A 13,380-nucleotide genomic window follows, 5' to 3' on the forward strand; every position below is an offset into this window, starting at 1 on the left:
GTCATTAAGCATTTGTAGCCACCCTACGAATAGGTCCCTGTTCATTCATCCCGAGTTTGTTTTTTTCATGAGCATCCTTTTCGCCGAATCTTTCTCAATATCATTTGGAATGCTTGTGCCTAAATTAAAGAGCATCACAGAGTCGTAAAGGTCAAGAATGGAAATAAAAAACACGAATAAATAAGAGATGATTGCAACACAAATCATTCATTAAACGTATTACCGATGACCAACGGCTTCAACGAATCCTTGGTGTTTGCCATGGCGAGAGAGGAATCAGAAGCATTAATGCAGAATAGGATGGAGACCTTGCAGCTCCTGTTGGCCTTGACGCCTGACTTTGATCCTCGAGTTGTGTAAGACTTGTCGTCTAGCTCCTTTAAGTAAAAGCCGGTCTCGTCGCAGTTGAATATGTTGTCCGGAGTGTACTGGGCGCAAAACTGACGGATGTCGGTAAGCTCCGGTTCAATCGCCTCCAGATCGACCGATCTGCTTCTCCATGAAGCTGGCAATAGGTTATCCCATGGCGTTTCTTGAAGTGATTAAACCACGAGGCTGAAAATGATAGTGATGCCTCAGACACGGTATCGCCTGAATTGTCCTGAAGATCGACTAGAATCGTACATGTTTTCTTGATCATCTTGCCGTTGACAGGGACATTCTGTCTCCGCTGGTCTTGTAGCCACCGGTAGAGGACCTCCTCAATCATTACGCTCTTGCCTTCGACGATGTAATGAGCGTCCGGGGGGTGCGTCTTGACTGCAGCGCGTAATTTGTCTTCTCGTTTGAGCATGCATTCAAGGGTACATCTCGGAAGATTGGCTCCTATCATGCGCCCAAAAGAGCTGTGGGAAAGCTTGATCGGGAGGTTTTCCTTCCGATCATGAAGATAATGATATATGTCCAGTAGTTCGACTTGCTGCTCCAGGGTGTACGAGACTCTGGCCATTGGGACCTTGAACTACTCGGCGTCAGGAAACAGAATGAGCACCTTCATATCTCTACACCTGGCATAATACAAAAGCATGTTGTATTGTGCTTGACGAATATGCTCGGCATCCTCAAGTTCGTGCTTGGTGTATTTTTTGCGATTCTTGGCAGGAAGGTGTTGAGGAGTTGGTTTTTGTTTTTTGCTTGTCGCCGCTACATGGGTCGAGAGCGACTCGTACTGTCGTTTTAGGGGAGAGGTTGTAGTCATGGTGTTGAGGAATGTAGAATGCAACGTGAGGAGGTATGGTTGAGGCAGAACATGTGACTGAACATGTGACTGTATTTTTCGGCTTTAGAATAGCTCGTTCAGAGAGGTTCAATTCAATCCCCAGTTAAGGTTTTATTGCAGGTTTGCGCGCGGAAAATGCGATAAAAACGAGTTTCGACTGTAATGTAAATTTGGATCTTTTTTGCAAAATATCGTCACAGTCCTTTTTGCAGAATAATGCATTTTTTCCACTGAATTGAAAATATAAGGGGTGTTATTCAGTTTTGTGATGGCGGTGACCCTACCTTATATCCTCACACTTTTTCCCTCTCTCACTTTTCCCCGAAAAGCAGCACGATTGGTGATCCGTAAGTCCAAGCAGAAATAAAGATGGACTGAATAACATCCCTTATATATTTCAATTCAGTTGACAAAAGTCGATAAAATGCATCTTTGCTATAGTTTTAAGGCGTGTTGAACCAAATTGGCAGGTCTTCAATTGATATGTCAATTGCTCATCCAACTGTCCCCCTTAAAATTGGTGGCGTTTTTATTCAACTGTCTCCCACTTCACTGGCACTCATTCAGCCTCACACTCTTTTCATTCCATTCTCTTCGTCATGCCCATCACACCTGCAACGCCTTGTAACAACAAAGATTATGGCAACATAGACAATGAAAATTGTGATGGTTGGGATTTTAAACTGGCAACGCTGTTCTCGATTTTTGAGTCTACCTCTGAAGATATCTTACAGCGGGCCCTCACTGATGCCAAGGGAGATCTCGAGCAGGCCATACCATTGATTCTCAGCATCAACAGCGATTCGTCTATTTTATCTTCATCGCCACTCGAGACTACTTCAGTACCGTTTTTCAGGAGCAGCAGCTTCAATAATCCGAGCAGCTTCAATAATCCGAGCAGAGGTGACGACCATTCACAGAGGAAGAGGCAAAAGCTGATCCAGCCTCGATTGTCCGCCTTTCTGCCCTCTTCAGCGCCCTCCATCACCAATGTATCATCCAGTTCAGCACCCCATAAAAGTAACACAGAGATCAAGGCTTCAAGTTTGAAAGAACCAACCATACCGCTCCCGTTCCTGAACGACCGCCTCCGCTGGAAGGACTCACTGAACGACTCTTCATCCTCCTCATTCCGAGCACCCAAACCCCTGGCCCTCTACAAGCCCGAAGACGTTACAAAACATTGTCCATGTACGCTCATCTTCAATGTACTGGATAGAGATCTGGCCACTCGATTGTTACGGGCCATGTTGAAGGATTCGGAAACATGGAATCGGAATCGGTGGTGGCTCTTCGAGCGGATGGTTGAATCCCCGCACAAGACCTCGTATTTTGCAGAGCAGGAGAATGATATGGAGGAGGTCTCCGAGTGGACCTATAATGGAATGAAACAGGATCCCCCGAGACGGTTTTTGCCAGAGATGGATGAGGCCAAGGCGGTTGTGCGCCGGATTGTGAACGAACTACGAAAGACGCGGACAATGTATGGACCAGTGACTAGTGGGAATGCGACCGTGATATTTGTGCTCATGTGCAGGATGGCAGGCACTGATAGTAAGCTCTTTTATCTCGAACAATAGACATCCATACGAGGTTCAGGGTAGCTGGGACTGTAACGTCGCTGCGGCCAATCACTACGCACATTCGAAAGAGTCGGTTGGGTGGCATGCTGATAAGCTGACATACTTGGGACCAAGGCCGACCATTGGATCTCTTACACTTGGAGCGACACGCTTCTTTCGGATTCGAAAGGTCGTGCCTGATGCTAAGCGTCCAGATACGGCGGGCCAACTGATCAGCATTGCGTTGCCGCATAACAGTCTCTGTATAATGTGGCCTCCCATGGTAAGAATTCCTGCTCCTGCTTCCAAAAACCTCAGGCGAAGGAAATAAGCTGTGATTCTTAAACTGACGCGGATATGGTCCTTTAATACCATTGTCAATGAATTGTAGCAAGAAGAATGGAAGCACGATGTACCACCTCAAGCGACTGTGACACCCCATCCCATTAGGTAAACTATCCTAAACATTCCTTCCTTTGGTCACCCCTCTCTTTCAGAAAAAAAAAAAAAAAAGAAAAGCTGCGGACAAAATTATTGACTTACTGACCTTGTCCTCTGCATGCATTCCATTATAGTGGCATGGCTCGTATCAATATCACATTCCGGTTACGCCGTGAGGGATTCACGCCAGAGGATACACCGGTGTGCAAGTGTGGTGTCGCCATGGTGTTGCGCTGTGTCTTCAAAAACAAGGCAAACTACGGCAGGTACTTTTACATGTGCTATGCAGCTGGTTCAAATGAGGGACGCACATGTGGAGCCTTTCATTGGGTTGACATGGATGAAAAATTAAAGCTGGTCACAAATCGAGTTGAGGGCGAAGCAGTAGACGCAAAGCCAAGCGAATCTCCACAAAAGCAGGATCGAGCGCTAGATTTGTTAGAGGAGCTGGACGACGCTGACCTTTTGGATCTGCCGTTAGGCAATATCAATGAAGATGACCATGTGGAATAAATACCATGTGTAAAGTGTAAAAAAAAAATAGTTTCTTAATGTCGAAAAAAAAAAAGCTTTCTGCAGTTATAATGTCTATCTTTCATTTTGCTCGCCTTCCCAGTTGTACTATTTCCGTTATCCTTCCCTTATGCTTGTTCGTCCCCTTAAACCTAAACTTGGGCCTCTTTCTTGAACTGCGCCATGCGGGCCTCGAGCTCTGGGCGGAAATGGCGAATTAATCCCTGGACAGGCCATGCTGCAGCATCTCCCAAGGCGCAAATGGTGTGTCCCTCAATCTCGCGAGACAGCTCCTCGATCATGTCAATCTCGCGAGGACGAGCCTGGCCGTACTCAAAGCGGTGCATCATATTAGCCAACCAGGAGGTACCTTCACGGCATGGTGTACACTGTCCACAAGACTCGTGCTTGTAGAAGGCAGAGAGACGAGAGATGGCCGAAACAATATCGGTCGACTTGTCCATGACGATAACGGCCGCAGTTCCCAAGCCAGACTGGACATCACGCAGGGCATCAAAGTCCATCAGCACATCGTCGCAAATGTGGCGAGGCAAGACTGGGACCGAGGATCCTCCAGGGATGATTCCGAGTAAGTTGTCCCAACCGCCCTTGACACCTCCGCAGTGCTTCTCGATCAGCTCCTTCAGAGGGATCGACATCTCCTCCTCGACTGTGCAGGGATTGTTGACATGTCCCGAGATACAGAACAGCTTTGTTCCAGCATTGCGGGGGCGACCGAATCCAGCGAACCACTTGCCACCGCGTCTCAAGATGGTGGGTGCGACGGCGACAGTCTCAACGTTCGCGACAGTGGTGGGGCATCCGAAAAGACCGACATCAGCAGGGAATGGGGGCTTCAGGCGGGGCTTACCAGCCTTGCCCTCGATTGACTCGATCAAAGCTGTCTCCTCCCCACAAATGTATGCACCAGCACCGCGGTGAATGTAAATATCAAAGTCGTATCCAGATCCACAAGCGTTCTTGCCGATCAATCCGTTCTTATACGCCTCATCGATGGCAATCTGAAGGTTAGAGGCCTCGTTATAGAACTCTCCGCGAATATAGATATAAGCTAAGGAGACAACAAAAAGCAATGTTAAAAGCATGTTCACGTAAGATCAGAGCAAATGAACGCCGTTGAGGTAGTTCCAATAACGCACCAGCGTTGGCATTCATGGAGCGACCAGCGACCAGGCATCCCTCGACCAGCTTGTGGGGGTCACCACGCATAATCTCGCGATCCTTGCAGGTACCGGGCTCGCCCTCATCAGCGTTAACAACCAAGTAGCGGGGACTAACAAAGGTTTGTCGAACGAAAGTCCAGGGTTAGAGGGCCATTTGGGAAAGCATTTAGCAGGCGATTGGGCGACTGCGTGAACGCGCTGTTCATAAACGATGTGGTTCCATCCATATCCAACTGATATCGCACTTGCGCATGATCCGATCATTTCTCGAATACTGTTCCGGTGTTGTCCTTGTGTTCCTCCTGTATTTGAGAAATCCTAGTAGCGAGAGTCAAATGAGATTCTTACCGGCCATCCGCGGGCTTGTTCATAAAGCTCCACTTTAATCCTGAAGGGAAACCAGCACCGCCACGTCCACGAAGACCAGATTCCTTCATCTCATTGATGATCCAATCGTGGCCCTTGAGCAAGATTTCCTTAGTCTTGTACCAGTCTCCACGCTTAAGTGCGCCCTTCAGTTTGAAATCATGGCGACCGTAGATGTTGGTGAAAATACGGTCCTCGTCCTTGAGGTTGCCAAAGCTAGTCCTGGCGGGTGGTGCAGGTGGGACGGGTGCCTCGGTAGCGAAAGCGCGGACAGCGGATCTGGTGATATGGGGACGTGCCTGACGCGCGCTGGCCAAAAGGGCTATTGTAGTTATATTGATTCAATTGACAGTTGGTGGTGGGGTGTGTGAGAGGATGAAGAGAATGCGGTTAGAACCCCCGCTATAAAAGTATTTCCAGGGGTATAATGGCGATCGGGTCAATGCGGCTACACTATTCGGTATCAGAACCCCAGGATGCAGTTGACATGGACAGACTGATCAGGTATATGCAGGCGTCGCTTCAGATATTGTCTGCTGCCAGGTTAGTCCTTGTAGCATTGATGATCTGTATGATCCGGAGCAGAGCTCCGAGCTCGGAATTCTGTTCGGTTGTGCAGGCAAGTGTCCTGATTCTGGTTGGCGCTTGGCAATGGGGAAGTGAATGAGGATGATTACCCTTTGAGACGCCGATTGACTGCAACATAGCTGTATGTGTATGTGTTGGGTTAATGGAAGGAGTGGAGAGTTGAAGCGACGAACACGATCCGGATCCGCCTACGATGAAGGCGAACTGCCGAGCCTTGCTCACACGGGCCTAGCACGAAAAGATGAAGATGACGTCAACTTATTTTACCCCTTAACTACTGCTACTTAAGATGGACAACCATAGTCAGACACCGCGTCTTCGCGGTATGAAGCAGCATTAACTATATCTAAGTTTGACCTTTGTTTCCCTGATTGTCGTATTGAGTTCTTTTTACCATAATCCTTCTTCCATGGATACTAAGGGTGCCAGGTTCAATTGAAGTCAATTACTATGGCGAATACCATTTTTAAAGCATGTTTGTGCCGTAAAGACGAGGAATATTCCAGATGGACCCTATAGCAGCTTGGTAGATCATCCGCCCGTTTCTTCTTTTCCGCGCGTCGGATGATGCACAAATGTCCTCTTGCTGTTGTTTGCTGTTTGCTGCACCCTGTTTCCCTTACATTTATATGCATAGTTATTTTTTTTTTCCGCTGTTTATCCTGCTCGTGTTCTATTTGTTCATGGGGTATGCAAATGCAGAAAGAGAGAGAGGAAGCAGCTGGTAAGAAAGTGTTCGATCCGACGGACGGGAGAAGGGACTGAAAAAAAAGAGAGACATATGCAGACAGATTCGATGGATTGGATTGCAAGGATGAATACACTCAGAGCCATAATTTGAATATATTGGTTGGTGGTAAAACTAGGGACAATTGCTAGACAGACAGGTAGAACGTACAATGACGACGATAACTTTTTTTTCTATTCTTTCTTTCTTTCTGAGTTGAAGATCGCTCCCGCACGAGCTCATGCGATGCGAAAGAGTTATGCAGTTGAATGGATAGACGGATAGTGCTGTGCCTCCCATTTCAATAATAGAGTGCCGCCTCGGTTTGCTGTGTTACGGACCCATTGGTCGATGTCTAATTGAGGGAAGTGAGAAAGCAATTACCAGATAGATCGGACGGGAGCAAAGGGGGGGAATGAAAGTGGTGGGTGTCATTGGGTGAATTCTATATTCATTCATTCACTTCTGTCCTTAGTGTCAACTTTGTCGGGAAATATCTTTTCTTTCAGAATACATGTACATGTCTTTTTTAACTCTCTTTCTCTCTCTGTCTTTCTTTCTTTCTTTTTTATCCATATCCACACCCACATCACACACACATACACCCTTATATACTTCCAATTACACTTCTGCCTTCTCTTTCTCTTCACTCCACCCCTCAAACCAAGCCTGCGGAACTGCCTATTTTCGTCAAAGCTTGCTTCGTACGATCCCTCTCTGTGTCCTATCTACCATATATCCCGCCTCTGCCCCATTCCTTTATTGTCTCCTGGGTTACTCTCGCACTCTCCCCACTCCAGTCACTCCCGGGCTGCTGTTTCCTTTTCCCTGCATTCCTGTCGCAAGTTAGTCAGTCAACCACCCATTCATTCAGCTTTCCCCATCCAGTCAGCCAGCTGCAACCCCAGCCCATTCCTCTCCATCACCCCCTTTTTCTCTTCCTTTTTCTCTTCCTTTTTCTGGCTGATCATTCGATCGAGTTCCCCTTACATCCCATCCACCCCGCAGTCCACAACAAGAAAACGCCTTGAGATACCTTTGTGCTGACCTTGACCTTCATTACCATTCACTATCACCAGCCAGATACACAGATACACCATTGATCCTCTAACAGAAACTCAGACGACTTCAAGTAAACTCAAGTATACCTGTCAAAATGTCACAAGAACTACCAAGGTAAACAAGGCGGACACCCTTGCAGCAGAACCAGTATAGATCGACAGGAGACAAGGATCGGGGCGAACATTGAGGACAACATCGGAACAAGCACGATGGGAACTCGTATACAAACCGATACCCTACAACCATACTACACGCGGAGTGCATTCAGTGCCACCAATCTCTCTCCAACCAACCCGACTTCTTGAGAGCCCTCGGTAACAAAAAAGCACCAACAGCACCGGCTAATATTTCATTGTGCTCTCATCAGAACATGGGTCATGGACCAGAGACTAAGAGACAAGGACGACCCTTTGTTCAGGAAACAAAAAGTAAGGAGAATTGAAGGCGCTATGCACCTGTACCCAACAAGTATCGGCATGTAAAGAGCCGCAGTTCAACTATAGGATCAACATGGATAAACAGCAAAACACATCAACAAAAGACGCAAGCGACAGCCTCCATCATTACTGCTATTAACAGTGGTGCTGGACAAAGTTGCAGCATACGATATGACAACAGGAGACAGGAAGCGAATGAGCGGTTGGAATCAAAAAAGGGCTGCTCGACCATTTACTCATGATCCTCAGAATAACTAACACGGTCTGTTTGTACTCTCCATTGTCCATCCTCACTTCGACTGCTCATGCACTTCGCTTCGTCCTCTTTGAACCCAATTACCCGACTGTGCTCACTACGATAACAAAACTTGAACTGCTCTTTCGGCTGACCCCGACAATGTCTCTTCTACTGCCTCGTGCGCTCTATTTTTATGGGAACTCCTTGCGTCTTGCTTGTTTTCTGTTTCTTGTTTTTGCCCATTTTCTTCCTGGTTATCCGTTCCTATCCTGAATTGCATTCCCTTGTCTGTTTCTGTTTTTACGTTGGCCTGTGTATTCTTCGTTCCTTGTGCTACTTTTGATTCATTATTTTCCGTCTTCCTACTTCTCTTGCCTCGCGACCGGTTATTTGTCTCTAATCTATCCTTGCTCGATGTCTTCGACACCTCCCAGTTTTGACAATATCAACGACGAACTGGAATATTACAAGAAGCATGCAGAGACACTTGAAATAGACCTGGCAGAAACTAGATACGCCCTTGAGGAATTCCAACTCTCGTCCAAGGAGCTTGAAGAGGAGCTGGAGAAGGAGATCGATTCGACAGAGCGACGATACAATGAGATCAAGATTCGCAACGAATCCCAGAGACAAGAAGTAGAAGAGTGGAAGGTACAGCGCCAATAATGATATCTTTGCCACTATGTAGACTAGTGGACAGACAGCGAGATCCTTCACGCAGTAATGGACTTCAACACCAGTGCCGCAAAAGAGGGGGAGCCAAGGCGAAAATGACATAATAACGCATCGCTGCTGTGTCCCCCCTCATACACTTCAAGACCAATGACTCACAGGGCGCTTTCGTTGTTCTATCTGCTTCTTGGATGTATAGGAAAAATATCATCAGGCCTTGAAGGATTCCAATGTGACTATCAATCAATTGACGCGCCAACTCGAGGAGTCGAGACAGCAGACAGAGATGTTTATCAAAAAGGAACGGGAACTGGAACAGAACAACGACGACCTGGAGCGTACTGGAAGGTAATGATGGCGCCCTTTTTCAAGTTTGGCTCTGAAATATTTCATGGGTCCATCGTTGTCAGGGTGCGCCCATGTCATCACAGACATGTGTTGTGCAACATGACATTTTATTAGCCGTCGATTTGGCTGCTGTTTAGTCTTCTTTTTATGTTGACAATTGCCCGCTGACATTTGATTGTGAACAGCCCCACCATAACGCAGGAAAAGTTTTGCCCGCCCGCCATTCATTAATCATGCTATTGTCATTTGCACGATCACTTGTTATCGACACAACGTAGGGCTACGCAATGGTCACTGCAAGAAACGGAGAGAAAGTACAATGTTACTTTGGAAAAGGTGGCAATGATGGAAAACGAAGTGGCTGCCAAGGCTGTATTGACCGAGGAAGTCCAGAGATTAAAGGATGAGCTGCGAGGTAAGTTACAGCTTTGCACAGTTGCGGATCAAATTACTGGTCATCTCCTGAGCGTGAGCAATATTTTTCAGCGAGACTTTGATCTAACTACTGAATTTCTCTTAATAGATGCGAATGTGGAATTGGCTGTGATGAGATCGAATCAGGCGACACTGGGTGGTTCAGCAGCAAGCGTCAGCTCTATCACTGGAAGCACAACTTCCCTTTCAGAACGGGAGCGTAAGTTATCTGCCATTGGAAGCCACGAAGCCATGCCCTCAATCCGCGCAAGATTGGCCAAGAGTGGTGCATCACGTTCCCCAAGCATGGTGCGCTCGGCAGCCGGAGGGCCCAATGGTACATCGGGATTCTCAACGCCGCATCAGAACCCTGTCCAAATGGTCCAGGAAATGGTTGGACGCGTCAAGGTAAGGAAACGAGGACATGATGCCCAACTTTCCCTATCCGCCGTATGCTGCAAGGACACGAAGGATTTTTACTAACGCGGATATTTTTCTTCCTATAATCTACAATGCTACTAGTCCCTGGAAGCACGACTGGTCTCATGCCGTTCTTTGGTTACCCCTCTCCTGCAACCACCACCCTCGTATTCGACGACAGTCCCACCCTCTTCTCGATCCTCACCACATAATAGCCAATCAGGATCACGGCCAGGATCACGGTCAGGATCACCGAACAAGTCATCTTTGAGCTCCAAAGTCAATAGAAGATCGTCATCCATGATGCATCAGCAGCAACGGTCCATGAGCGGCTCCTCTGGCATGATCACATCCTAAATGTCAAATGGAGTCCGACAAGTTGGAGGAATCGAGACGAGAAACGGAGGACGAGGAGCAGGAAGGCGCCCATCGATTCGCGGCCAGTTATTGTAATTGAATCGTACATTTGCATCTATATCTTTCCTTTTTTATGTTTTCGCCAAATTGTGGCTACATCCACAGTAGCCCCCTTCGACTTTCCATTGCTGGCCGGGCCATGCTGAGAGCAATCGAAGAAAGAAGCGAATAGTATAACATTTTAAAGTACCCTTTCACGCCAAACGACATGCATAACGTAGCAAAAAATGAAAAAGAATCCTTTGTAAGCAGCAAAAACAACAAAAACAGCAAATAACAATAAAAAAACCAATAAAGAAGTATCCCAATATGACGAGTTGAATGATACAGTCGAGCTAAGGTGGCTCTGGTTTTTAATCTTTCTCGAGATTGATGGCGTTGCCGAAGCGGGCATAGAGCACCTTCTTAAGCTCGTCCATCTTTTCGACCGCCTCGTCCATCTGCGTCTTCAAGACTAAGATCTCAGAATCGAGCTCTTCCTGTGCTTTTGAAATCCGTTCCTGTGCAGCCTCGAGCGACAATGATACGAATGTCTCGCCAATGCGGTATCTAAAGTAAAAGTTGGCTCAACCAATTAGCCCACTGTTCCCTGTGTGGTCGAATCAGCCATCGAGCCATCGAGCAGCAAATGGCATTGGCTTAAAAAGGACATACCTGACGGGCTCGTCCTCGTCGGCCAATTCAAGCTCTGATGCGAGATCGTCGAGGTACTCTTTCTCAGTCTGTATCGTATTGCAAAGGGAGCCCGTAAAGACGCTGTCAGTTCATTATTGACCTAAAGCCAGCCAAATCGAGGTGCTTCAATAAAAAACAGAGTATGTCGAAATCCATCACCTTCTTGGCTTCATAGGACTCCTCCAGATCCTGGAATTTGGCGTTGTATTTACTGAATGTGTTGATATTCTGCTGATCTTGCCATGAGACCTGGATATCTCCCTCCTCCTCGTCTTTTTCAAGCTATACCACAGGTTGTGGTCAAAGAAAAGGATGAAGTTGATGAGTACTGGGCGTGAAACAGATGTTGAGTGCCCCTGTATTCCTGGTCAACGGATTCGCTATCAAAAGTGTCCTTTGCTTGTCCTACTCCATGGAGGTGCTTCTTAAATTGCATTCATACCATGCGCATGGTCGGTTCTTGTAGGTGGTAGTTGCCGCTGGTTTGTTTGAAGTGATGAGATCAAGACGTGCTTGATTACCTTCCAAGCTTTAGCTGAATCTCAGTGACGTAGGCTTCATTTCAAAGGTCGGGCGAATGCCTATTGCACACGTTATTGACCTTCAGTGGTCGCGCTCTTTTCTTTTTTAATGCCTAAATCTCTATTCTTTCCATTCTTACGCTTTCGCATTCAATTCTTCTCATCTCGACAACCTCAACACTCTCAAGCGCAGGATACAGTTCGCTCCACATAAACCAGCAAAGGATAGCTCGGGAAAAAAAGACATATATTTTCAATCATGGCAGAAAACGAGCTACTTGCGGCCTACAGGAGCGTGCCGGTCGTTACTCGGACGATGCTCACTGCCACGATCCTAATTTCTGTCGGTGTGGCCCTCAAATTCATCCCATTTGGGCTTGTCTATCTGGACTGGTCCTTGATTGTCTACAAGTTTCAGGTACGGATAACTCCTTCCTCTTTTCTTATGATCCCAGCTTGAATGTACTTTTCTGTTATTCAATCGACAAAATCAGGATGGAAATGGTTACTTACAAATGCATGTGCTTTTTATGCTATACGACTCTGAAATAGATTCATCGACTGTTTACATCCTGCTTCATCTCGGGCCTGAACTTCAACATGTTGTTTGACCTCTACTTTATGTACACATATGGATCCCAACTCGAGACGACGACGTTTGCGGGCCGGACTGCAGATTATGCATGGTTCGTCATCTTTACTTCCCTGGTCACTGCCGTAAGTGGAGATGGACTTTTTCTTTTTGAGAAACACGACGTTGTGGGACGCTGCCTTTCAATAATGCTGAGGTACTAATGGGGTTTGCTTTTTTTTTTTTTTTTTTTTTTATTACTTTAAATTTGCGTTCGGTTTGATGCGAATAGGCGGTATCGTCGTACATGAACATTATCATCCTTTTTCAGTCCGTGTTGATTGCAGTGATCTATCTGTGGTCCCGGTCGAATTCTGAGAGGATAGTGTCCTTCATGTTTGGGTTCCAGTTCAAGGTACGTACATGACCATGGAGTTTGTCCATGTCTTTTTTCTTCGCCTTGGTGATGTGTACTGACTGCACTTTTGCCATTATTCAACTTTCTTTATAATAGGCGGTTTATTTTCCATGGGTGTTGATTGCCTACACGTTCGTCCTCTCAGGAGCAGCTATCCCATGGGGCATGCTGATTGGAGTTGCGTCTGCGCATCTGTACTACTTTTTGGATCATGTCTATCCAGCAATGGGTGGGCCTCGGCTGATTCCAACACCGTCCTTGTTATACAGGTTTTTGCCTCCTCAAGAAGTCGCTGGAGCAAGATTTACGGGCAGTGGTGCAACGGCAAATGTGTATCGGCCTCCGGCCGCAGCAGCAGCAGGAGGAGGAGCAGGTGCATCGGGTCATCGGTGGGGTCAGGGCAATCGGCTTGGATAAGATATGGTCGTGGGATCTTTGATCCTTATTTCTTGTTAGCATTGTCAGGATAAATAAACCATAGTACTTTTGTTTTTCCGTCATAATCTGTTTACACGTTTTTGGCGTGTTGTTGTTTGTGGAGAAGATCAACCCTTCGTGTTGCTCTTGCTCCAGCAATTGGGGACGGT

At 46.8% G+C, this 13,380-nt stretch overlaps 6 protein-coding genes across 6 annotated transcripts; 4 read left to right on the forward strand and 2 right to left on the reverse strand.

The window, feature by feature from the left end:
* Positions 1-1,818: 1,818 nt before the first annotated feature.
* On the forward strand, positions 1,819-3,735 carry BC939DRAFT_502181 (uncharacterized protein; the record flags this gene model as incomplete). Its single annotated transcript, XM_051560257.1, has 4 exons — positions 1,819-2,702; positions 2,800-3,064; positions 3,173-3,231; positions 3,357-3,735. The coding sequence occupies 4 exons, from the start codon at positions 1,819-1,821 to the stop codon at positions 3,733-3,735; spliced, it is 1,587 nt and encodes a 528-aa protein (XP_051413458.1).
* A 10-nt stretch (positions 3,736-3,745) lies between these two features.
* On the reverse strand, positions 3,746-6,124 carry BC939DRAFT_448297 (NADH dehydrogenase flavoprotein 1). The gene is made up of 4 exons (XM_051555198.1): positions 5,963-6,124; positions 5,268-5,607; positions 4,896-5,029; positions 3,746-4,807 (listed from the first exon to the last, which is right to left on the reverse strand). Exons 1-4 carry the CDS (start codon positions 5,988-5,990, stop codon positions 3,888-3,890), a joined length of 1,422 nt encoding a protein of 473 aa, XP_051413459.1. The 5' UTR covers positions 5,991-6,124; the 3' UTR covers positions 3,746-3,887.
* A 946-nt stretch (positions 6,125-7,070) lies between these two features.
* On the forward strand, positions 7,071-9,036 carry BC939DRAFT_125589 (uncharacterized protein). Its single transcript, XM_051550026.1, has 3 exons — positions 7,071-7,449; positions 7,680-7,776; positions 8,772-9,036. The coding sequence occupies exons 1-3, from the start codon at positions 7,115-7,117 to the stop codon at positions 8,775-8,777; spliced, it is 438 nt and encodes a 145-aa protein (XP_051413460.1). The 5' UTR covers positions 7,071-7,114; the 3' UTR covers positions 8,778-9,036.
* BC939DRAFT_448312 (uncharacterized protein) lies at positions 8,353-10,925 on the forward strand. Its single transcript, XM_051555199.1, has 5 exons — positions 8,353-8,988; positions 9,209-9,357; positions 9,636-9,772; positions 9,881-10,179; positions 10,294-10,925. Exons 1-5 carry the CDS (start codon positions 8,752-8,754, stop codon positions 10,546-10,548), a joined length of 1,077 nt encoding a protein of 358 aa, XP_051413461.1. The 5' UTR covers positions 8,353-8,751; the 3' UTR covers positions 10,549-10,925.
* On the reverse strand, positions 10,926-11,856 carry BC939DRAFT_448313 (Prefoldin, subunit 4). Its single transcript, XM_051555200.1, has 4 exons — positions 11,726-11,856; positions 11,443-11,565; positions 11,263-11,330; positions 10,926-11,157 (listed from the first exon to the last, which is right to left on the reverse strand). The coding sequence occupies exons 1-4, from the start codon at positions 11,732-11,734 to the stop codon at positions 10,962-10,964; spliced, it is 396 nt and encodes a 131-aa protein (XP_051413462.1). The 5' UTR covers positions 11,735-11,856; the 3' UTR covers positions 10,926-10,961.
* Positions 11,857-11,915: 59 nt separating this feature from the next.
* On the forward strand, positions 11,916-13,325 carry BC939DRAFT_448315 (Der1-like family-domain-containing protein). The gene is made up of 4 exons (XM_051555201.1): positions 11,916-12,222; positions 12,357-12,521; positions 12,668-12,790; positions 12,890-13,325. The coding sequence occupies exons 1-4, from the start codon at positions 12,064-12,066 to the stop codon at positions 13,208-13,210; spliced, it is 768 nt and encodes a 255-aa protein (XP_051413463.1). The 5' UTR covers positions 11,916-12,063; the 3' UTR covers positions 13,211-13,325.
* The last annotated feature ends 55 nt before the right edge of the window (positions 13,326-13,380 follow it).

The sequence above is a fragment of the Gamsiella multidivaricata genome (assembly GCF_025024155.1).
Source record: "Gamsiella multidivaricata strain RSA 2152 chromosome Unknown BC939scaffold_24, whole genome shotgun sequence".
Lineage (NCBI taxonomy): Eukaryota > Fungi > Mortierellomycota > Mortierellomycetes > Mortierellales > Mortierellaceae > Gamsiella > Gamsiella multidivaricata.